We start from the raw sequence: 22,142 nt of genomic DNA, 5'->3' as shown, positions 1-22,142 counted from the left end.
AGATGGAAGGTCGGCAAAGAGTTGCCGAAATGCAGTAACTGTGTGGCGGATGTCATGGGACATGTTGCAAGAAATTTCCTTCATTTTCGTAGTTTGATTTATTACTCCTCAAGTATTACTATATTAACTGCCTCTGTGTCTATCGTCAGTACATCTTATTATCTGAAAGTTGAAACGGGTGTGCTTACTTGTTTAACCCGATCCCCCGCCCACATTGTACAACAAAGAAATTCTCTCGCTTCTCCAGAAGCTTCTACGTGCTGCTCATTTCACAGTAGCCCTCGGTCGGATCTTCTGCTTCCAAGTTCGGAACTTCAAAAGCGCCTCTCTCAGCTTCAAAGCTTTACGATGTCCGCGCCTTCTTGTTGCTGCAGGGGCAGGACTCTGTTGGGCCGTCTGGGAGGCAAGCGTCGATTCAGAGGCGGTGGCCTCGGACGACGCGGGAGGACTTCCAATTCTACTCGACTCGAGGCCTGTGAAAGGCCGCTCTCCACCGCTCAGTGGGCTCATTGCACGAGGACTGCTCATACCGGAAGTCTCGTCATCGTCTCGTTCTTGGAACGTCGAGGTCGACCGAATCCCAGCGTGGGTGAAAGCCATCATGGAGCTGCTGCCATTGCGCTCCGCTGCCTCGGTGTGGAGAGAGCCTGCTTGGCTGGAGTCGTACCCGCTGTTGGTGGGGCGGGAGTGTATCAGACGGCTGCTCTTGCCGAATATGACAGCGCCGTTCTTCATCGGCAGGTAGTCTTCTTCGTGAGTGGTGGTGCCCTTCTGTCTTGCAATCTCGAAGAACCCAGACGCCGTTCTGGACACTTTCGTGAGCTGCTGAACGTGATCATCAGGCTCGCGGGTGCACTCGTCTGTCCTCGCACCGCACTTTTCGAATGCACCCTCGGACGGGGTCCACAACACGTGCTTGACGAGCTCCGGCGAGTCTTCTTCAATCTTGCCGTCTTCCCAGGTGTACTCCTTCAGCTCTTTCAGAAGCGATACCGGAACGGTAAGATATTCCTGGTCCACAGGGACGGTGCGCCAGGGGCTGCAGAGATTTGCCTCGGCGGTTGGCTCGTAGATTTCGCCAAAGTTCCGTCCGAAGAGCGTGATGGCGTTGATGCGTGCTACGAATTCCGACCACTCGGCGCCGTTGGTGTGGAGGTTGACTTTCCGTCTGGTAAGGGGCCCGTGCGGCGAAACTATGCCCATGAACTCATAGCCCTCGATGCCTTTCTGGAAGGGATTCTTGAGTTGCTGCTTCGCGCTCTTCTTCAACTCGTCCTGTGCCGAGTATATTTTGTCAAACGTGTCCCAAGTGGCCGAGACGATGTCCTTGAAGCAGCGGTATGACATCTTTTCTTTCGGCTTGCCCTTGGTGTCTTCCTCGTAGCGGTCGAACTCGCGGATAATGATGTGCCGCTGGTTGTCTTCATCCGTTAGCGCATGGCTCGCCGCTTCTGGGCCACCTCTAGCATCCGGATGCTTGAATGAAATGCGCTTATTCACAGCTCTATCGTTGAAGTGTGAGACGTCCCTCAACGGTGGATGTTCAACTTGACTTCTGGCAATGTGCAGTAGGGCGCTTGCACCATCAACCAGCCAACCACGCTTTGTTGCCACGTCGTAGAGAAGTACCGGGATCCGACGTGCGGCATACACTTGGCCTGTGTATGAGGCACTGCTGGAGATAATCGACTTATCGCGCTGGCCCCTGAGGAAAGAGTCAGACGTCCCGAACAGCTTACTGACGGATATTGTAAGCTTTTTCTCAGATGCCACTCTCGTAGAGCTCTCCGGTGCCCCCGCCGGCCGTATCTCTTGGTAGAGAGCTGTTTCCGTGCCTGTTTTGTGGTCAGTTCAAATGAGCAGCTGGCACGAGAGTTGGGAATCAATACCGAGATTCCTGCTAATGCTCGATGCCCACCCCACGAAGTTGCGCTTGTTACCGGCATTCAACATGTCCGAATCCAGCACGTCGTTGGCAACCACCTCCGGGCACTCCCTGCGGAACCCACTATACGGAAGCCAAGACAGATCCTTGTTGTAGACGTAGTGCCACGTAATCGACGTTTCGGTATGCGCTGTCGGAACGAGCATCGAGCAGAATCCCTTCAGAACCAGCGTTTCGGCATACTGCGATACATAACGAGCCTCTGCCAGCGCACCCATCAAGGCTGTAGACGCTTCCAGTCCCCGTTCGCCGTTCCGGCGGGCCCGAATTGGAAAGCCGTTGACGACGACTGGGTGGTGGAACAAGGCGTGCCAGCACGCTCCATGTGCCAGAGAGCCATTTGGGATCGAGCGGGTGGAGAAGCGTATTCGTACAGTGATGGATGGAGGGTTCGTATGAAGTTCGCCAGAATTGAAGGCAGAGACGACCGGGGTAGCCAGCCATACTGTGGACGGCTGCGAAGTGTCCTCGGGGCTGGGGCCGAGGGCAGCGCCCAGCCAGGAAAATTGCTCACACAGTTCTGTTAGAGCTGCACGGCTTCCCCTCGCCAGTATCTTCGCTTTCGCAGACTGAAGAGATACCTCGAGTTCTGTCCCGTCCGAAAGGCGTGCTGCCAGCAATCAGATAGGCGGCGCATATGCGGCAAAGTTACTTACTTTTGCAAGACAGGTTGGTTGCCTTCAGTGCTTTTTGAAGGACCTTGACAATCTCTTCCCCAATCACCGGCCAGGTCTGGGACATGTAGTCCAAACACGTCATTGCCTGAGCATTCTTGGCTGACCCTGTAAGTGTGATAGCTCGCTCAACTGCAATCTCCAGCGGCGCGTCATACTTTTGGCGCCTAAGAAAGCCCAAGAGATCCCACTCTACTTCAAACCGTGCGTCGAAGACAGGTCCTCTCAGCGACCTGTCCTCCATGGCCTGAAATAGATCATCCATTTTCGTGTTGATAGTCTCCAGGGAAGTGCCCGCGGTTTTGGTCAACGATGCGCACACTCGTGCCTGGTCGAGGAGCCAAGTATATGCGGGACTTTCGCGCAGAGAATTGCGGACCTGTTGGTACCTCGGAGGTGGATGTGGGGCAGGCTCGATTGGATTCTGTCCGTTTTCGAGTGGTGTTGAAGGCTCGCCCACGGGCAAAATTGATGGTTTCTCCAGTACCTTCATGCCATCATGTGATCGATCTGTTGGCGCATCCCCCCTTGGAATTGCAGTGCTTGCGTAGGTCTTCCGCACCTGCTGGGCGATAGCCCTACAATGAGGAAATTTAGAGATCAGCTTCATCCGAAAATCCCTTTGTTCTTCATCACTGCCCTATTTTACTTACTCCTGCTGTTGTCTGACAAACTTCGCCGCGCTCTGCTGTTCTGGAGAGAGCCGAGCGTTTTGCAGGCGAACCGAGAAGCCTTTCAACAGAATGTGTAGACGGTTAAGCACGCGTTCACGGTCTCCTTCAAGGCTCCCGTGAAGTTCCATGTCTCGGTATAGATCCATCGCAAAGGCTGCCACCAGGCTCTCATCTACCGATTGTCTACCTTCATTAAGACCCGAACGAGAACTGTCTGTTTGGTCTGACTCGGATTCATCCTCGGAAACCTTCGATTTCCGAAAATCGGCTTCTTCTAGAGGGGGTAGTAGAACACGACGCTGGCCGTTTTGAGTTCCCGTGTAATAAGATCCGTGAAGTCCTGCTGGCGAGCTAACAAATGGTGCCATGATGGGAGCTCTCTGCGAGGTGTGTGCAGCACTTCGGAAATTTCTGACCGGGGGGTTTGATGGACTATGTCGATGGACGGTCCAGGTGCCCATCCGCGAAGTTTTTCTTAACTCGGGCTTGGGCCCTGCGTTGTTGTCAGTTGGGTGGTGGGGCATCCCCATTGATTGACGTGTTCATGCAACGCGGGCCACCACTATCCCGTTCGGGTTACATCATGATACTCATGTCTCGCTGGTGTGGGAACGTGCGCGGAAAAAAGTGTGCGGCCATAGAAGTAAAGAGCTGACAGGGGTCCCATTTTCCTGAGTCTTTTCGCGACTCTACTGTTTGTCTTGCACAGCAGTCTTCGCAATGGTGGGCCGATATTTTTCCCCGCCTGCACAGCACGGACCGCAGGTGATCTGCAAGAGGGGTCGCGTCTCAGGATCGACACGAATCATGACGGGCAGCAAGATTTACCGGACGCTGGTGTGATAGATGACGTGCTTGTATCCGAATCTGGCCTGGGGTTCAATTTCCCCACCGTGATTCGGAGGTTGCCATAGTACGCCGAGAATCGATAGTGGGATCGATACGGAGGAGCGGCCCCTCTAAGAAATTCATCTTCGCTATGTTTGTTGTGTATCGTATTTCGTTGGTTGCCGCTGTTTCCATTAGTGCACCTTGTTGCTGGAAAACCGCAACGGGCATGCGTACTGGGTGGCAGATGTGTGAGAGAAGGCGTTGTTTGGATGTGTCAGTGAGCAATAAATTTGAGTTGCCGGATGTCTGTTCCGCATTACGGCAGCTTGAGGCTCCAAGCCCGCAAGGCGCAAATCTGACGCGGGAACAGGGGCCCGCACGTGTCCCCCTTGTCTAGTAGTTTTGCGCGTCGTGATACGTCAGCCAGAAGCTCGTTCTTAATCGGCGTTCTCTGTTGCTGTTGTGCGACGTTCATTCGGCGGGGTAAGTACGAGGCACCGAGGCTTTGACTCGTCATTGGCGCCTACCAATCTGACCCGCTCGCATTAAAATTGCAACGCTTCGTTCATCGCTCTAAAAGCACGCCGTTCTGTATCATTCCAGCTGGTGCTGTGAGAATTTTTCTCCGCAATGCAAGGCGATTTCGACACTGGCCATTTTCTTCGATGGGGTTCCGTTGACAAGCTATGGCCTCGGGCTATTCCATATCCTTAACATGACCTCTCTTGAGCGCCAGAACGGAAACCTATGCGGCCGCGGGAAGGAGTCAGCATACAGCATCCTCACACACACGTTGGGCAGATGGGAGGTTGAGCATGGCCCTCATCTGAGCATCTCCGGAAGTGCAATACTTACTTCGTTGTGTATATAATGGGCCTGCTCATTTGAAATTGCACTGCGTTATTTCCAGCCGGTCTCATCTGATACACCGCGGTGCCAGACAGGAGTAACGAGTGCACCACCTGGGCGTCACACACGTAGGATATTCCACGATATGGTATTCGCTAGTAAGCAATACGGCTGCTTGATTATGCTTCAAGCCAATCTGAAGGCAGCTACGTGCTCTATATCCGCAAGGCAGACAAGGCAAATCGGACTCGGGCGTTTTGGATGATCAATGGTTTCATCCGATTGGTTTATATTACCGAAAAAGCCTTGCCTGTCAGCAAGTGGCGTTCCACTACCGTGTTATGTAACGTAAGCCCACCTCTTTTCGTCTACATTCGGCGAGAAGCCCTGCTTGTTGCTCATGCGGTAATCAATAGCCCGGCCACTGCGCGTCGATATTTCGTGTCAGACAAATTTCATCAATACCGCAGCAGATAATAAGCGCTCCACACCGCAGTTTCCATCTGGCCCTGCGTCTTCTGTCCGGCCACGTGATTCAATCTGTACTTTGTTCTTTCACTTTTATCAGAGGTGAAATCTTGTGATGTGGGACGACGCAGATGTCTCCGCCTATCCGGCCAACTTGCTAGGTACAGTACTCCACGCGTCGCCGTCCAGTGGAAAAGGCCAGCAATCTATCTTCAGCAATGCTACTACCGAGAGAGAACACACATCCAGCTCCACTAACTGACCCGCAGCGGACCATTCGGAGGGCTATCCACGCTTAGACATGATTCCGCCTGGCGATCCTTTTTTCTCGATTTACCGTCGCTTCAGGCATCTAAACTACCGCGTACCCTTGAAACTACTGCGAGAAATCTGGGAGCTTGAGGAAGAGCTGGGACATGAACACGATGAGGGCATACACATAGGAGGACAAAGCAGGAACGACTTAGGTCAAAGAGCCAGATGCCGTATTCTTGACGATTTACGGAAGAAACTTGAGGAGTACGGTTTGTAGCACAAATCTTTACGGCGAGTATGGCTCTCAACTCACAAGCTTCCTCCAGACGAAATAATGACCGAGGCATCCCACCGGTCGTCTTCGTTCCCGCACCATGAGTCTTTGTTCATCAACTACTTTTGTGAAGACAGAGAGTGGAACAGATCCTATAGTCTGAGTCCACACGACTATGCGCACTTCCAACCGGACGCCTTCCCACGGCATCGACGAGGCCGCCGTCGTGGAAAAAGACATACGTGCGAGGATTCCGTTGAGGTGGGTATACGCATAGCCGTTATATACTTGCGACGTCCGTTTTTGACATTAAGCAGGAGTTCTTTTCAACGGAGATGTTTGTTCGCGACAGAAGTGGAGGACCACAGATTCCCGCAATTGGCAGACAGGACAGCTTGTGTGCGGTCCCGCTAATCTGCTCTTTCCGATGGATCCGGGAGATGAACCAAGAAAGCGCAGTGACCAGAGATGTCAAGTGTCCCGGAACGACTAGCATCACTGGGCATGAAGTATCGTTCCAGGGCGTGGTGCGCAACATGGTCTTCACTCTCAAAGGGCTTACCTTTCGGCGGGATGTTTGGGTCTGCGACCAGCTGGACAGTCTGTACGATTTCGTTTTCGGAGCCAGCTTCATCAAGCAAAACTTCAGGCTACTTTTCCAGAAGATGTTCCGGGGCGCGAAGAATATCTTTGCTGGTTGGTTTACGAAGAGGAAAGAGACTCCAGGTAAGCGAGTGTTCATACATTCCCAGACAACTGCTGACTGTAGGCATTGTAGAAGAGAAAAGGGAGGCAGAGGCTTTGAGAGCCAAGCAGGAATCAGAAGCAGATATCCTGGAGAAGGCCCGCCAGGCCAGGCAAGCTGAAGAGCGTGAGAAGAGAAAGCAGGCCAGCATACATGAGACGAATGCTTCGTCTTTGTAGCTGTCGTCTTTCTTTCTCGGGTTTCCTTAAGGGCAATGTGATACAGGAAGTAACGTCGTGCGTGCGAGTGCTGGCATAAACACAAGCAGATCGCCTCGTAGACACTAATCCCTGGCCATACGATCGACTCTTCGGGTATGCGGCCGGCGAAACAAGTGTGCCTTGTTCCATTGACAATCAGCAATATGAACAAGAAGGAGGCTCAGATCCTTGTAGATCTCAATAACGGTTTTATTGGGGTACCCGTACTCGGCGTGGGCTTTTATCTTTCTTTACATGCTGGCCTTTAGTTGGTTGTCTCGAGCATCTATTTCCTTTGTCATACTGGGCAACAAGGGCCGCATTTGGGCAGGAAAGCTTATTTTCCATTTCAGCAATGACATTCCTTTCGCAGAAACAACAAGTGAACAACATTTTCAGAGTAACTTTCAACGTAGAACTGAGTCTCCTAAACCCTTTCAATAACATCACCCTACTCCCAGGACCTGTCATCAAATAAAATTGAAGAAGGTCTTCAGGTAGTATTCGTACTGATGAAAACAACTTGCACCGCGGAGAAACTAAAATTGACAAGGAAAAAAAGTCAGCAGTTTTTGTCAGAAAGGGGGTTAGAGGTCGAATTAGCTTACGTGGATGTGGCAGCAAATACTTCGAGAAGTCTTCCGTCAGTCATGAACCACAGAGATACCGAGAAAAGGGAGGTGAAGAGGACAACCAGGCCAAGTCTTTTGGCCATTGACTTCACGAGATATAAAATGACGATCGCGAGAACAGGAAGGAGAGAAGCTATGATAGCACCAACAAGTTCGGCCACTCGAGTCGCTTTCTTATCAGAGTAGCAGACAGTGTTGGGTGCATAGTCGGTTGTTGTTGCTTCTTCACAGTCCTGGTTCGTCACTTTGAGTATCCTTCGGAAACGATGAATCAATTCGGACTTACCTTCCACCATTTACCAACCAACGAATGCCAAGTGGGCAACGCATTGATTATCCAGCTGGCAATGGGATTGTTCCGTGCTGGAATGCTCAATGCCATAAGATCTTGCCCATCTGACCACACCTTGCGGTCCCTACCCAAAAGATAAACTGCGCCGACTCTGGACCTCGTAAACCATTCCTGCAAATTCCCAAGCTCTTGTGGCCGGGGAGAAGGAAAGTTTGATATTTGAGCATATCGAATGACTGCATCATCTGGAAGCAATTTAGTTGTGTGATGGAGAAGCTTTGCGGAAGTGCTTGCCTACTGTATTCTTGAAGTTTTTCGCGGATCTTCATAGCCGTTCTCCACTGCTCATTGTCCTCGCCATCTTCTTTGGATGTTGACAAAGTGTACCAATCAAGTGAAAATCGCGCCTTTTCTGCATCAGTTGATGTGTCATTTTCTTTCTCCAACTCCCGGTAATCCTGCTCCAAACCCACGAGTTCCGCTTGGAGATATAGTATGTTTTGCACATTCAGCTCATTGAACTGGCGTATCATAAGGGACTCGGAATAATTTCCCATCAGGGCTGCGATCTTAGTGTACCCTTTCATGCCTTTTCGTGAATAATAGGTCGATTGAGGGCAATCGTTGTTGGTGCTGCGATGTAGGAGGCGGAGTGCAAACACGATGGAGAGAGATTGAAGTTTAGCCGCTAAGACCTCGGTGGCAGCTACATTCATGTTTTCAGCTGTCCTTCAGAAGTAATATATAATGTGCTCCAAGGCTGTGAACAACCCCGGCTCGTATGCATGCAGAGCTACGATGACTGAGATAGAGGCCAATGACATGGCGAGCTCATTAAAAACACGAATGGACCCCGATAAGGAGCGAAGGAGCGAAAACGAAGGTGGGGTAGGCAGCCGCGCAAGGCTGGCTGATTGCACAGCGGCGCCACGATGTCAGCCGTGCATGCTGACAGCACGGCTAACATTTTCTTTAGTGTCGCTACCTAATGCCATCATAACATGTCTTTCGGCTGGTAGACCTCAACTTACGCATTTGTCACAAAGCGCGAACGTCACTGAAGATTGCAGCGGCTGCCAGCTAATCAGAACCTCCGCACGCCGCAATTGCCCGGAGATTTTCAATCATCCATCATTTCAACGCAAATCGTTCCTACACATTTAGGTGATGCATGACAAAGTTCCGGAAAGGGCAGAAGTACCAACAACCTCGGCGTAAAACTGAATGCGGGCTAGAACCTTTTCGTTTCATGCCGATATCATCTTGGAGGGCGATCAGCTATAGAGCTCTTATCTGAAGTCAACCTTTTGCATTGAATATCGGTAGACTTGAAAATACTACTAAAGAGAGACGTTTTTCAGCATGCGCTTTTCCGAACTGATCAGCTATCCGAACCAAGGTCCACGAACTCTGTTGGAATTGAGGCGCTTGAATACTCACATACCTGTGTGACTCCATCCTTACTGTCTTCCCTTTCCCAGATATGACTTTTGACGCGTAAGAAGGAATAATGCTGGATTTATAGACTTGGCTTCTCGGAGTTGGACGGGTGTGACTCGGCCGAGCCGGATGTCATTGATAAAGGAGCAAAATCCCTGTCACTAAATGGCCCCCACAAAATAAACGAGGATTAGCGCTTATTCTCGCCAATGCCAGGCAGAAACTTTGCATCACCTCATTCTCCGCATAAGTAGCCAGTTGTACATGTACTACATCGATTCGTCGTTCTGTCCAATCGACACTCTGGATTGGCAACCATGAGCGCCTTATTTGACACAAATTCTGCATACATATTACCTCTAACGTCGCTAGTAGTTGGGTCTGCCGTGCATGTATCCAGTCTCGGCCTGCGACTCGACAATCATGGCTGGTTCGTTTTAGCCGTTTGGAATTCAATTTTGCTTCTTCTTTTGCTCGCTCTCACGCCGAGTTATGGCTTCGGGATTGCAGCACAGCGGGTGCTCACATTCGCAGTGAGCTTTCTTGCTGGCTTCTTCGGGAGTATGGGCATTTACCGTCTGGTATTCTCACCGATTCGGAACTTCCCAGGACCACGTCTGGGTGCACTTTCGTCCTTCTACCGCGTATATATTGCGCTCAGGAGCAATATCCGGCTGTTCACCGAAGTCGAGAAGCTGCACGAACAGTACGGCGACTACGTCCGCGTCGGACCTCGAGAGATATCCATCTTGAATCCCTCGGCCATTCCTCTGCTGTACGGGCCCAAGACAAAATGCAGACGTGGCCCGTGGTATGATCATATCCGGGGAAATGAAGAAGATAAACATGTACTCAACATAAGGGATCCTGCTCTCCACAGCCAGAGGAGAAGAGTTTTGGACAGAGGCTTGAGCAGCAAAGGTACCTTCGCGTCTACCGCCTCAAGGAAGCATTTATTCTAACTTTCGTTAGCTCTCGCCGACTACGAATCCCGGGTCCAGAGCACCGTTGATGACTTCGTCAAGGCTCTTGATGAACGTGTCGGCACGCCCATCGACATGACTTCCTGGGTCAATTTCTTCTCATTCGACGCCATGGGCCGCATAGCCTACAACGTCGACTTCGGCATGCTCCAACGCGGCGAGGGCACCGTCAAAATGGAGGGCCGATCCACCTCCCTCAAAGTCCTTCACGACGCGATGAAAGTCTTCGGCATCATCGGCGCCGTCCCCTGGCTATTCCGGATGATTAGCCAGACCGGCGGCGGCGGAGAAATCAAAACTTTTTTCGAATGGTGCAACTCGGCCATGGAAATGAAGCAACGGGTAACCCACCACCACGCATCCCCACCTGCCTCCACCCGCCATCCCACCACGCGACACCCCACCACCAAGACTAACGCCAGCCACAGACCTTCAACCCCACCCACGACACCCCCACCGACATCGCCAGTCACATCCTCGCCGCGCAGACCGACGCCACCAAACACCCGCAAACGCCACTCGCCCTCAAAAACACCTCCAGCCTCCTCATCCTCGCCGGCAGCGACACGGCGGCGTCCGCCATGACCAACGCCCTCTTCTACCTCTTCCGCGACCCCGTCCGCCTGCGCAAGCTGCGCGCCCAGCTCGACGCCCTGCCTGATGCCGACGCGCCGTCCCCGCGCTCGCTCGCCTCCGTCCGCTACCTCGACTGCGTGCTCAACGAGACGCTCCGCCTGAAGCCGCCGGCGTGCGAGGGGCTGACGCGCGAGACGCCGGCGGGCGGGATAACCGTGCCACCCCCACCCGGCGGGGACAAGAGCAGCAGTGCAGGAGGAGGAACACCGGTCTTCATCCCCGCCAACACCATCGTCGCGGTCCCGACGTGGGCGCTGCACCGGGACACACGGTTCTGGGGGTCCGACGCGGGGTCGTTCCGGCCGGAGCGCTTCGAGGACATGGGAGACTTGCTGGCGGAGACGGCGCCGTTCATACCGTTTACGCGGGGCGCGTGTACGTGCCCCGGGAAGGCGCTGGCGTACGTGGAGATGCGGGCGGTGGTGGCGGCGGTGGTGGGGCGGTTTGATGTGGTGGAGGTGGTGGGGGGCGAGGAAGGGATGAGGGCGTTTGATGAGGGGTGTGTGGATTCGTTTACGTTGACGAATAGGCCGTTGTGGGTGGTGTTGAGGAGGAGGGAGCGGTAGGTGGGTGTTGGGGAGGGCTGTGGGTCGGAGGACCCTGGCCGCAGAGGACGGTTCTGGCGTATTGGTCGCGAGTGCAGAGGTATATATATATCGTTGAGAACTCGGCTCTTGGTTGCTATCAGCACCACCGCCAACCATGAAGCTTAGCGGCTTTCTCATGGCCGTTGGGTTCCTGACCCTCTCGACCGCCGTTCCCGCGCCTACCCCGACCGAGATGAGATGATCACAGCCACTTTGACACAGCAGCGTGCGTACGAGGGACGTAGCCTCAGCATCGCGAGGGTAGCCCTGTCGCGAGGTACACTACAAATGGATTGATGGCGGTGCTCTCAAGTAGAACCACAAGCGTGTGTGGGGACTGGGGACAAAACCATGAGTCATCTCTTGAAGCAGTGAGTTGAAACTGAGGCGAGGCCAACCGTGCAACCTGGAAAAGACTACAAGGCACATTTGGGGCTATTAAGCCATTATTATTAATTTTCACGTTCTTTTTCTATGCCTTCCCGGGTGTTGCACCAACGCCTTATGCCAATGTATTGCACCGATCACTGGTGACTCTGCAGTACTCTTGCTCAACACTCCACCTAAACGGGCCTATTACGCTCTCATGCCCTTTCCAGGCTTCATCCTTGAGGTCCGATAGGTCTAGACTTTGTGTACCGTGATCAATGGTCTCTTTGAAATCCGACTGCCTGGCCCATGAGAAGTTTTTGATTTTCTTTTCATCACTGAAAACCTCCACTGACTCTCGGCGCTCAACTACGTTCTTATCGGAAAGTGATGCTCTCCGAGAGAATGGCAGGGTCTCTGAAGTGCCCTCTTGGATTGTGGGCACGCTGAGATATTTGTATACAAGGTGTATGATGGGAACGGAGATCCCATGAACAACGATGGAGAAGAACACCATCCAGTATACGGCTAATACTCTGTCAGCAATTTACATGACGGATGTGGTTGAAAATTGTGCTTACTGGGTGTCAAAGCGGCAATGAGGTTGGTTTCTTCTTCGTCACCTTCGCCAAGTTCGGGAAAGAGTTCGCGCGTGTGTTCCGCAAAAAATATTGCGCCAACACCTACAGAAAGCTTGATATCAGCAGTGAAGCATAACGACAATATGTTGTTGGCTTACCGAGTGGCCCCAAGTGTCCTAAAACCAATGCTTCTCTAGCGTTGGCATACAGCTTCGGAAACACTGTATAAGAAATCATAGTAGCCGGGATTCTCCGGAAGAGCAAAAGTGCAAACCCTAGTGCAAATAGACGTGGGTATGTGATGTTCGGAGAACTGAAAGTATCCCACGGCATGACGGATCCGAGGTAAAGAAACGCGCCGAGGTTGAGGAAAGAGGATATGGCTGGGTTAACAGCGTCACACCTGTTGCTGCACTCTTCTTGGTAAAGGCCGTTCCAGTTGAGTGCGTTTCCGGCCGCAAAGCAGGCAAGGAGATCCTCCGTGCCAATAGCCTCAGCGCTGCCGAGGACGAAGAGCTGGTATGCCTCAGTCAGGGAGAGCTACGAGTGCTGGAGTACAAGATGATCACTTACGCCTATTACTGTCGGGAAAAGGAAGAAATTTCCAGTGTCAATCCAACCCCTGCTGTTATTAATGCTTGCATCTCTTACCAGAAAGTTGTGCCATACCTTCTCAATGCCAGCCTGAGGACCAGACAACTGGCATATCCAACGAGGGCGCCATAAACGATACTCAACAGCACAGTGTATAGCCACGTCTCAAGAAACCACATTTTGAGCGCCACACCCACGCCACCGCCTATTCTACCAACCCTTTCTACATTCTCTATCACCTCTCCGTCACTGTTTGCCTTGCCGCTCCCGGGCACGGCTGCGTGGCGGATCAGGAATGTGGCCAGCATGAGGGAGGGAAAAGCAAAGCTGTCGTTTGCGCCCGCCTCAGAGGAAAGATCTTCCCGGAGGTGAAGCGGTATGTATTTTTCAGCGAAAGCTCCCCTGGCAATAACCTGAGATAGGACGGGGTCGGTGCACGCGAGGCAGGAGCCGATGACGAGACTACTGAGCTGTGTGCAATGGTCAACAGGACGTCTGAGAGCATCTTTGTTTGGATACACTTACCCATGTAAGGTCTGGAATGATCATGAATACGCAGAGTGATGTAAGAAGCCACATGATGGTCATCACTGGCAGCATTCCAATCAACCTCTTCCATCGGAGAAGCTGGAACCTTGCCGGAAGCTGAAATCCCGCCATCACCAGGTGGATTCCGATGACGACTCTGCAGCCATTCTGAGTTTTGATAAGCTCCGATGGTTCTTCAAGCCGGGCGTGAACTGGTACTTACGTGGGTAATTTCCTTCTGTTGTCCCGGCTCCGCAGATGCCCACTTTGACGAATCAATGAACTTGGCTGCCACTGGGCCCAGTAGTATGCCCATGAGCATAGCTGGAAGGGCTTCGCCAATGTACCAGGTGTTCTTAAGCTTGGATGATATTACACCAAAGAGAATGAAGAAAGCTCCGACAGTTGAAAGAACGATGTTCACCCCGGTAAGCTCGAGTTCAGGCATGGTACCAAGACGCAATGACGGAAATCAGTTGAACAATAGTGAATAAAAGCTGAAAGCTCGCCCAGCGAGAAAATGAGAGCACGAAAATCAAGGAGAGGTGGAAGGAAGCGAGCGATAAACTAGAGTTAAGGAAGTGGAAGAGACTCTACGCGAAAAAAATAATCGACGGGCGAGAAAATTTGTGTCTATTTGGATAATAAGCAAGACAGCTTTCTTTTTCCTCAGCAGTTGAAATGGTGCAATAACACCCAGATTAAGCCCCGGGCTCATAAGCCAAAAATCGGGCCTTGCTACTTCAAGCGCCGGATCTCCGTCTTCCCCTGGATTCGGAAACGCGCCCTGCCGAACTTGCATCACAATAACCAAATATCGTATCGAACTAAGATATGATTGGCAGAAGATCAAGAACCGAGTTACTTAAGTGGGCCTACAACCCAGATGAGGTATTCACGGCGAAGTTTAAGCTTTTCGCAAGCTTCAGCCAAGATCGTGGCTCTATTTTAGCACTGGGCCTTATCATCACTTCTCCGCAACTCCCGCAAAATCAACGGGGATCTGTGGATTCATCATCACATTTTTATGTTTTTGCGAAGTGTATTCAACATTTTCCTTGACCTCGCCTTAAGTGCATAAGTGCGTTGAGTTGTATTTGCCTCACGAGAAAATTATCCACCTACCCAACAGAAAAATATCAGGCCAGACAAGCACAGCCTCTCTCTTATCAACAAGGCCGCCCGCTTACTCGTGATGGACACGCCTCCACATCGACCCATTCATACATCGATCATCGCGATTCTTGGCATGGTGTTGCAACTTCCGAAGCACAGCGGGGAAACTGAAACCCGTTCCAGATTCGGATACAAGCACGTCATCCCTCGCCCCAACATCCAAATTTCGCTTTGTCTTCAAGACACGCTGATCTCCAGACACGACAGCACCCGCACGCTCCGCCGCTTACGTCGACGAAAGCCTTCCGGGGTCGAAGCTTAGCCCCCGCCTGTGCGCCTTTGCCCACTCCAAATCCGACCACGCGGCGAAGAACACCGAGCACCAGATTTGAAACCTGACTGGCAACAAACCTGGCCAGCAATGGAGAGCTTGCTGGAATCATTTATTTCACTGTGTTTGGCCCCGAAACTTGGATTAAAAGCAATCAGTGAGCAAATGCCGGAAGGTGTTGCTTCTTTTCGCCCGGTAAGCCGCGGGCGTGTCCCATATGCCGAATCCATCCGCCACCTGCAAACCTGAAACAGTTACCGCCGCGAAACGCATCGGACAGGAAGCTTAGATTAAGATGTGCGATTCAATGCTTCGATAGTCACAAGCATTCAAATGCATGCAATACCGCAACTCATTTGTGGCAGCGAGAATTACCCGCAGCCATCCGGAAAGGCGTGTCAGCAGCATCCCCGCCGTGCGATGTGTTCCGGAACTCTGGTAGTGAGCTTATCCAGCGGCTTTGTTTAGTTACTTGCGCTGGATCTGTTGCAGCTGGCGCGTTCGGTAAGATCCCGTTGAGCTTCGCGGAATCGAGAATGAGCTGGCGCGCATCTATCAAGAAAACAACGACATTAAGATGCATGAGGTTGGAAGACAAACTGGAATTTTTTAAAGGCGCCAAGGGAGGCGTTCGTTTGGCTTCACTCGCTCAGCAACATCGAGCTGAAGATCCTACTTGATACCATTGTTGAGTACGGGCAGTGAGCAAGGTGTGCTCTCTGAAGAACCTAAACCAGGCCGAAGATTGCTCAGGAACCTCTTGAAACGGAAACGAGTAGTATCGAAACAAAGAGGCGCTTTATCGCCTCTCGAGCTACGCTAGAAATTGAACCCGACCAATCAACTATGCATCACCGAACGGATTTACCGGCAGCGTAATATTTGTGGTTTGACCAGGAGGCGGAAGCTCGTTTATCATATACGTAAGCTTCCCTTCCCTTATAGATTTACACCAGTCTTTCGTGTCTATTCTATTTAATTATTAGCACTATACTAGACCATTTGCTTAATTTTGTATACCTTGGAAAAATTTATGTTTTTCCGGTTCGATTGAGTGTGACGGTTCGAAACGTGTGGTTTTCTGCTAGTCCTAGCTCGATCATTGCACAATAGGCTTGGACATAGTCTCTATATTACAATATATTAGTACTCTATTACGCTAGTCGCTTTGTTGGATTTACCTTGGCATGAGAGTAGGAGCCGGTGTCGGTATGACGGTGGTTATGGTGGGAGACGTAGGAACGACATTCACCCCGGTGAAGGTCGGAGTAGGCGCAGGAAGGGCGACCGAGAGGGTCAAGAAGCCAACGGTCACGAGAAGATTGCTAAGCTTCATGGTTGTCAGTAGTTGCTGGCGGTGGTGCTGATATCAGTCAAGAGGCGAGCTTCAACGATATATATATACCTATTGTACTTGCTGTCGATACGCTAAGTAGAAATTTCTTCTATGGTAAAGGGTCCCACGACCACGACTCTCCCAGCCCCACTGACCACTACCCACCCTGTTGAGGAAGAGGATTTCAGGGTCACCAGTGATCGGCTCAGTAAATCAGCATAAAGCGCTGGTACAACACACTGAGTGCAAGCGAAAAAAAGAACAATCAAAAAATAATAATGGCTTAAAATCCACTACGGGTGCATTGTCCTCTTGTTTCGTCTGTCTCGGTATCAACTGACTCCATGCACTCACAGTCTCTCGTCTTGCTCCCTACACTTTTGGCGTCCCTCTAGAGCGCCAGGGTGGAGGAGTCTATGATGATAGCGGAGCGCAAGTACGTGGCAGGAATTGATGATGCTGAAATGCGGTCGTCCAGAAGTCAAGAAGCAGACGATATGAGTTCGGCTGTTCTTCGCTCATGACATCATCAAAGACTTCAATGGAGGCAAGGCTCTTCATGTGGTACCAGTCGGCGATGGCGCGTATGATCTGGGTGTTATCCGGGCCTGGGCTTTTCTCTTGGTCTCGATCTTGGCCATGGGAGTGCTGAACCTCCGCTATAGACGGCCATAGCTCTTTGACAAGCGTTCCAAGCAATCGTGTCTGCAATTTCCAGCCAAAGGCTCCTTTGTAGGAATCAAGGGGGGCCGAAAATTCAGAAAGAGGCCCGGTCTCTCATTCTTCTGATCTGATAAGATTACAACCGTGTGCGAAAACGAAGCTGTGTCTGAGGGACTTTGGGCGATATTGGATGCGAAGAAATGGGGCGGTCATATGTGGATTGGTTGCCATTGGCGTTCTGATGCTGCAGTGACAATCATGGTATTAGCACAGCCTCACCAGAACCTGGGCGCAAGTACATTTGTCGGTGCAGATCAGACCTCCATGTGCTGCAGCGCCGCAGCTTGAATGGTGGAGAAAGGATTATGTTGTGAATAGCCGGATACACTGTGTAGCTGACCCACCTCGCTAGCAACCGCCCGACGGTCCAGCTCGAGCTGCCTTTCGCAGGGGGATCTAAATGATGTCATAAGCCTACCGGGGCTTTTATTCATGTTCAAAGTTCGATAGCAAGCGTGAAGGTGTTCGGAGGGACTGGTTGAGCCTGCCTGTGCATGTAATTAGTTCATGTCATTACATTTTGATTTCTTTAAAGCAAGGAAAAGCATTTCACCTCGAAAAAAATTCCCAGGCCATTGCGTTTGGCGGAGTTTCGAGAAGAAGAGCCACAGTATCCGCTCCGATCGCTCGGGACAAGTTACCCTTGGTTGAATATCGAGGAGAGAATCTGCGCGACTGGGATCGCGGAATCAGGAAACACCCGGCGAAATTCGATTGTATTGTAGCGATCCGCGACGGCAACGCGGGTGATTGGTGGGGTGGTGTTGGTTTGGCGGGGCGCGGCGCGACGATCGGGCGCACCCAAATGCCGGCGGAAGATTCAGCCGACGCTTCGTCGCTGGCTGCCGCCTGTACTGCGCACAACAGCTCAGCCGCGGGATTTCAACGCTGAAGGTCCTTGAGACGTAACACCAGCTTACCCTCACGACCTCAGCTCCAACGAGCAGACGTACATGAATGCAGCAGCAGATTGTCTCTTCGCATTGCATGTCGAAAGGGTGGGCTGTTCAGAATAGAATTGGCTGCTCAAAATCACCGCAAGCCAGACTTGCGAAAAGCTTGGAATCGGGGCTGTTTGCTTTTGACAATAGCAAAGAAGCCCAGGAGCACTGGCTGGACGAAGTGTGTCCCGGGAGCAAGGTAGGGTCTCTAAAGAACCTAAACCATGCGGCGGTGCAGGTGGCGGAAAAGCAGTGGAGCAATCCCGAATTAACTCTCGACGATAGTCCTCGCCAACTTCCCCAAGTTGTTCCTGCACTTCAATCTCGAGCTTTCCTGGTTGCAATGTCGGCCAGCTGGTCGTTTGCTTGGAAGTGTGACCGAAGATTGCTCAGGCATCTCTGACACGGAAACGAGTAGCAGCGAAACTTGGAGAGGCGATAAAGCGCCTCTCGCTCATTAGACGAAAATCCTAGCTACGCTAGAGATACACTTCGATGAATCCCGACCCATCTACTATGGATCACCCCACGGATTAGACACCAGCGTAATCTTGTTATGACCAGGATGGATCTTATGTACGCCATACGTAAGCGTTCCTTCCTTTAGGGATTTGCATATGCCTCTCAGATCACGTCGATGAGGCGGAAGTCGAACTCTTGTTACTCCAGTTCGATTAAGTTTAACTGTTGTCCGAGCTGTCAGGTTTTCGATAAGCCCTAGCTCTAGCAGGTGACATTGGTCTTCGATCCAGCCTCTATATTATATTAGTACTCTATCAGGCTAGTCGCTTTGTTGTATTTACCTTGGCATGAGAGTAGGAGCCGAAGTCGGAGGAGGCATGGCGGCCTCGACGGCGGTAGTCATGGTGCTAGACGTAGTAAAGGCCGGAGTAGGCGTAGGAATAGCGACGACCGAGAGGGCAAATAGAAAGCCGGCGGCTACAAGAAAACTGACAAGCTTCATAGCTGCCGGCGGTTCTCGGTAGTTGTTGGTAGTATTGGTAATGTGGTGGTGGCGGTGTTGGTGAAAGCAATTAAGAAGTAAGTTTTTCGACGATATATATGCTAGCGGGAGATAAGCTGGAAAACTCACACCCACGTATTTATAGTCCCTGCAGCCCAACAACCACCCCCAACATCTCCTCCTTCCTCCTCCTCAACACCATCCACAGCGGCGGATTCAACAACGTAAACGATGTTTGAACTCAATGGATTGCTCTTACTATATTTCCTAATCAGGCTAACTACCTGGCGGTGCTGAGAGTCCTGAAACAAACGAATTCACAAGGAGCTTCAGATTTCGGGCGAGAATCCCACAAATTTGGTCCATTGCGCAGTAACGGAAAGAGTTTATAAGGTACATGGTTGAAGCTGTCGTTCAGGCGTGTATGTTGATTCAAGGTTGTCGTGATCGGCATCACTTTGTCTGCTTGGGGAAAGGCGCCGATTACGTACTGAACGGGTGTACGGCACTTTAGCCACGTCTCTTCTTCCCAATGCCAGTTTCAGCGACTGCTCTTTAACTTTCCTGTCTTCTCAGAATCAAAAATCCCCAAGTTAAATTCGTGCATCGTTTCAGCCCTCTCAAAAGGCAGGGAAAATGTCCCAGACAGTTACCGAGGTGCCGACCACCGGTACAACTCTTGAAGTGACGTCAATTCCCAGAGCCTCGCCCACGCTCCCGGCGCCACGAACGAGCCATGGTTCAGCACACGTGCTCGAGCCCATGTTGGTCGAAGAAGACGGGTCCAACGTCTCGACGAGCAGAACAGTAGCCATCATTGCCTCCATCACATGCATCACCGGAATCGGCAACTTGCTCGCCGGAGCTCTGACAGTCTGTATTCCGGTCATATCAGAGGAGCTTTCCATTGCAGAGAGCGTGCGACTCTGGTAGGCCTCTCCCCCATTCCCACCACACAGCACCCCAACAGGCCCGTCTTCCTCCCCTTCCCGCCCGGCGGCTCCGCAATGACAGCCATCACCACGGAGGCGCCCACGCCCCCACGACGATCTGTGCGACCGCCGCCCAATCCCGCCCGGCTCGACGCCGGAGCTTAGCCACCCATTGCTGGGCAGCTCCGCAATGACGGCCGTCACCACGGATGCGCCCACGCATCCCATGATTATCTGTGCGACCGTCACCCAATCCCACCCTGTAAAAAAAGGTTAGCAATGTCCAAGAAATTCGAGAGAGGTGGATATTCAGACTTGCCACCCGAGCTTGGAGGAAGCGACAGCATTCTTGAAAAATCGTACAGAGCGTGCGGCTCTGGTAGGCCCCCACGGCGGAGTTCGGCCTCCCGTTGGTGGGCTGCTCCGCGGATCGGGCCATACAGCCCCCTCTCACGACCGATGGCTGGCGCGAGTAGCAGGGCTTTAGAGAGCGAGCGTAACTGTCCCCTAGCTCTGCGTTAGAAAAATAACATACGCGGGTAGTTGAAGCTATCGTCCGGTCGTGTATGTAGAATTTTTAATTCGACATTCTCGTCCGGAAGATAGCTTCAGTTACCCATGGCATGAGCAAAAAAAGAAATCCGAGAGAGATGGATGGATGTTCAGACTTACCACCCGAGGTTGCAGGAGCGGAGAACAATATACAAAATCGCAGAGAGCATGCGGCTCTCGTAGGCCCAATGGAGGTCGACCAATTCCCCTTCACACACACACACCGAGACAGCGGAGAACAACACTCACTGACACCGACGCTGGCAGGCCTGTATCCATCTTCTCCCTCACCTGCGGTTGCACGCTCCTCTTATCCGGCACCCTCGCTGACGCGCTCGGCCCTCGCCGCGCCTACCTCTCCGGCACGGCTCTGCAATCCGTCTTCGCTCTCGGTTCTGGTCTCGCGCGTAGTGGTGAAGTGCTGATCGCATTCCGCGGATTGACGGGTGTCGCGGCGGCACTTTGTCTACCGTCAGCAGTGGCTCTGGTAGCACGCAGCTTCGCGGAAGGTACTCGGCGGCGCAACGCTGCGTTCGCGGCCATGGGCGGCGCGCAGGCGGTCGGCTTCGCGGGCGGATTGACGTTGGGGGGCGCGCTGGCGGGCTCGGTGGGGTGGCGGTGGGTGTTCCACCTCGCGGCGGTGTTGGGTGCGGTTGTTGGGGTGGTCGCGGCGTGGGCGCTGCCGAGGGCGAAGGAGAGGGAGCCGTCGTTGTTCGACGCGGCAACGTGGCGGCGGTTGGGCAAGGACGTCGATTGGGTCGGGGCACTGGTCATTAGCACGGCGCTGGCGCTGCTATCGTACGTCTTCGCGGCCATCACGGGTGCGGCGCGGTCGATGCGCGAGCCGGCGAACGTGGCGATGCTGTGCACCGCGCTGGCGCTGCTGCCGGCGTTTTGGTTGTGGATGCGGCGGCAGGCGCGACTGAGACGGCCGGCGCTGATTCCCAACGCGCTGTGGGCCAACGGCGCGTTCACGACGGTCTGTGCGACGGTTTTCCTTGTCTGGGGCGCGTTCAATGGTGTGGAACAGTTCATGGCGTTCTACCTCGAGTACGTCCGCGGAGTTGCACCGCTGCAGTCGTCGCTGTACTTCCTGCCCGCGCCCATCGCTGGCACTCTCGTTAATGTCGCTGTCGGCGCGCTGCTGCCGCTGATGCAGCCTGCCGTCGCTGTGCCTGCGGCCTGCGCCGTCACGGCTATCGCGCCGTTGATTCTGGCCCTGTTGTGCCGAGTGGATGGGCCCGGGTACTGGCACGCTGTGTTCGAGGCCATGGCGCTCAACGTCGTCGCGCCGGACGTCATATACACGATTGCGAACCTAGTTATCACGGCAGCGTTCCCGGAGAAGACGCAGGCGCTGGCGGGTGGAGTGTTCAACACGATGGCGCAGATTGGTAAGAGCGTCGGCCTGGCCACAACAGCGGCGGTCGCAATGCGCGTGACGGCCGAAGTACAGGACGGTCGTGGCAACGAGGAGGCGCTTTTGCAGGGATATAAGGCTGGCTGGTGGTACTGCTTCACGTTGAGCACAGGTGCTGTGGTGGTTAGTGCCTGGGGGCTGAGGAGGGTCGGAAAGGTGGGAGTGAAGCAAGAGTAAGTCGTCATTTCAGAGCGGCCCTCAAACTGCTTTTTGAAACAGCAAGCGAGAAGCGTTCCGGACGCGAAGATAGTTATACGAAAATCCTAGCTA

The 22,142-nt window shown here is 52.7% G+C and overlaps 5 protein-coding genes across 5 annotated transcripts; 3 read left to right on the top strand and 2 right to left on the bottom strand.

Moving 5' to 3' along the window:
- Nucleotides 1-264: 264 nt before the first annotated feature.
- Nucleotides 265-2,884, bottom strand: LTHEOB_8528 (Pfs domain protein; the record flags this gene model as incomplete). The annotated part of the gene is made up of 3 exons (XM_035518015.1): nucleotides 265-1,835; nucleotides 1,890-2,465; nucleotides 2,602-2,884. The coding sequence occupies 3 exons, from the start codon at nucleotides 2,882-2,884 to the stop codon at nucleotides 265-267; spliced, it is 2,430 nt and encodes an 809-aa protein (XP_035370234.1).
- A 3,261-nt stretch (nucleotides 2,885-6,145) lies between these two features.
- Nucleotides 6,146-6,894, top strand: LTHEOB_8527 (uncharacterized protein; the record flags this gene model as incomplete). Its single annotated transcript, XM_035518014.1, has 3 exons — nucleotides 6,146-6,235; nucleotides 6,288-6,696; nucleotides 6,749-6,894. The coding sequence occupies 3 exons, from the start codon at nucleotides 6,146-6,148 to the stop codon at nucleotides 6,892-6,894; spliced, it is 645 nt and encodes a 214-aa protein (XP_035370233.1).
- Nucleotides 6,895-9,702: 2,808 nt separating this feature from the next.
- On the top strand, nucleotides 9,703-11,464 carry LTHEOB_8526 (Cytochrome P450; the record flags this gene model as incomplete). The annotated part of the gene is made up of 4 exons (XM_035518013.1): nucleotides 9,703-9,709; nucleotides 9,814-10,200; nucleotides 10,252-10,604; nucleotides 10,691-11,464. The coding sequence occupies 4 exons, from the start codon at nucleotides 9,703-9,705 to the stop codon at nucleotides 11,462-11,464; spliced, it is 1,521 nt and encodes a 506-aa protein (XP_035370232.1).
- Nucleotides 11,465-11,987: 523 nt separating this feature from the next.
- Nucleotides 11,988-14,005, bottom strand: LTHEOB_8525 (Cation/H+ exchanger; the record flags this gene model as incomplete). The annotated part of the gene is made up of 8 exons (XM_035518012.1): nucleotides 11,988-12,156; nucleotides 12,211-12,382; nucleotides 12,436-12,537; nucleotides 12,594-12,951; nucleotides 13,009-13,057; nucleotides 13,105-13,499; nucleotides 13,555-13,725; nucleotides 13,781-14,005. 8 exons carry the CDS (start codon nucleotides 14,003-14,005, stop codon nucleotides 11,988-11,990), a joined length of 1,641 nt encoding a protein of 546 aa, XP_035370231.1.
- A 5,599-nt stretch (nucleotides 14,006-19,604) lies between these two features.
- LTHEOB_8524 (uncharacterized protein) lies at nucleotides 19,605-22,049 on the top strand (the record flags this gene model as incomplete). Its single annotated transcript, XM_035518011.1, has 2 exons — nucleotides 19,605-19,897; nucleotides 20,720-22,049. The coding sequence occupies 2 exons, from the start codon at nucleotides 19,605-19,607 to the stop codon at nucleotides 22,047-22,049; spliced, it is 1,623 nt and encodes a 540-aa protein (XP_035370230.1).
- Nucleotides 22,050-22,142: the final 93 nt, after the last annotated feature.

The sequence above is a fragment of the Lasiodiplodia theobromae genome, assembly GCF_012971845.1.
Source record: "Lasiodiplodia theobromae strain AM2As chromosome Unknown scaffold_27, whole genome shotgun sequence".
Lineage (NCBI taxonomy): Eukaryota > Fungi > Ascomycota > Dothideomycetes > Botryosphaeriales > Botryosphaeriaceae > Lasiodiplodia > Lasiodiplodia theobromae.
Note: the sequence above shows the minus strand (reverse complement) of the source record. Positions and strands in the feature narration are given on the sequence as shown.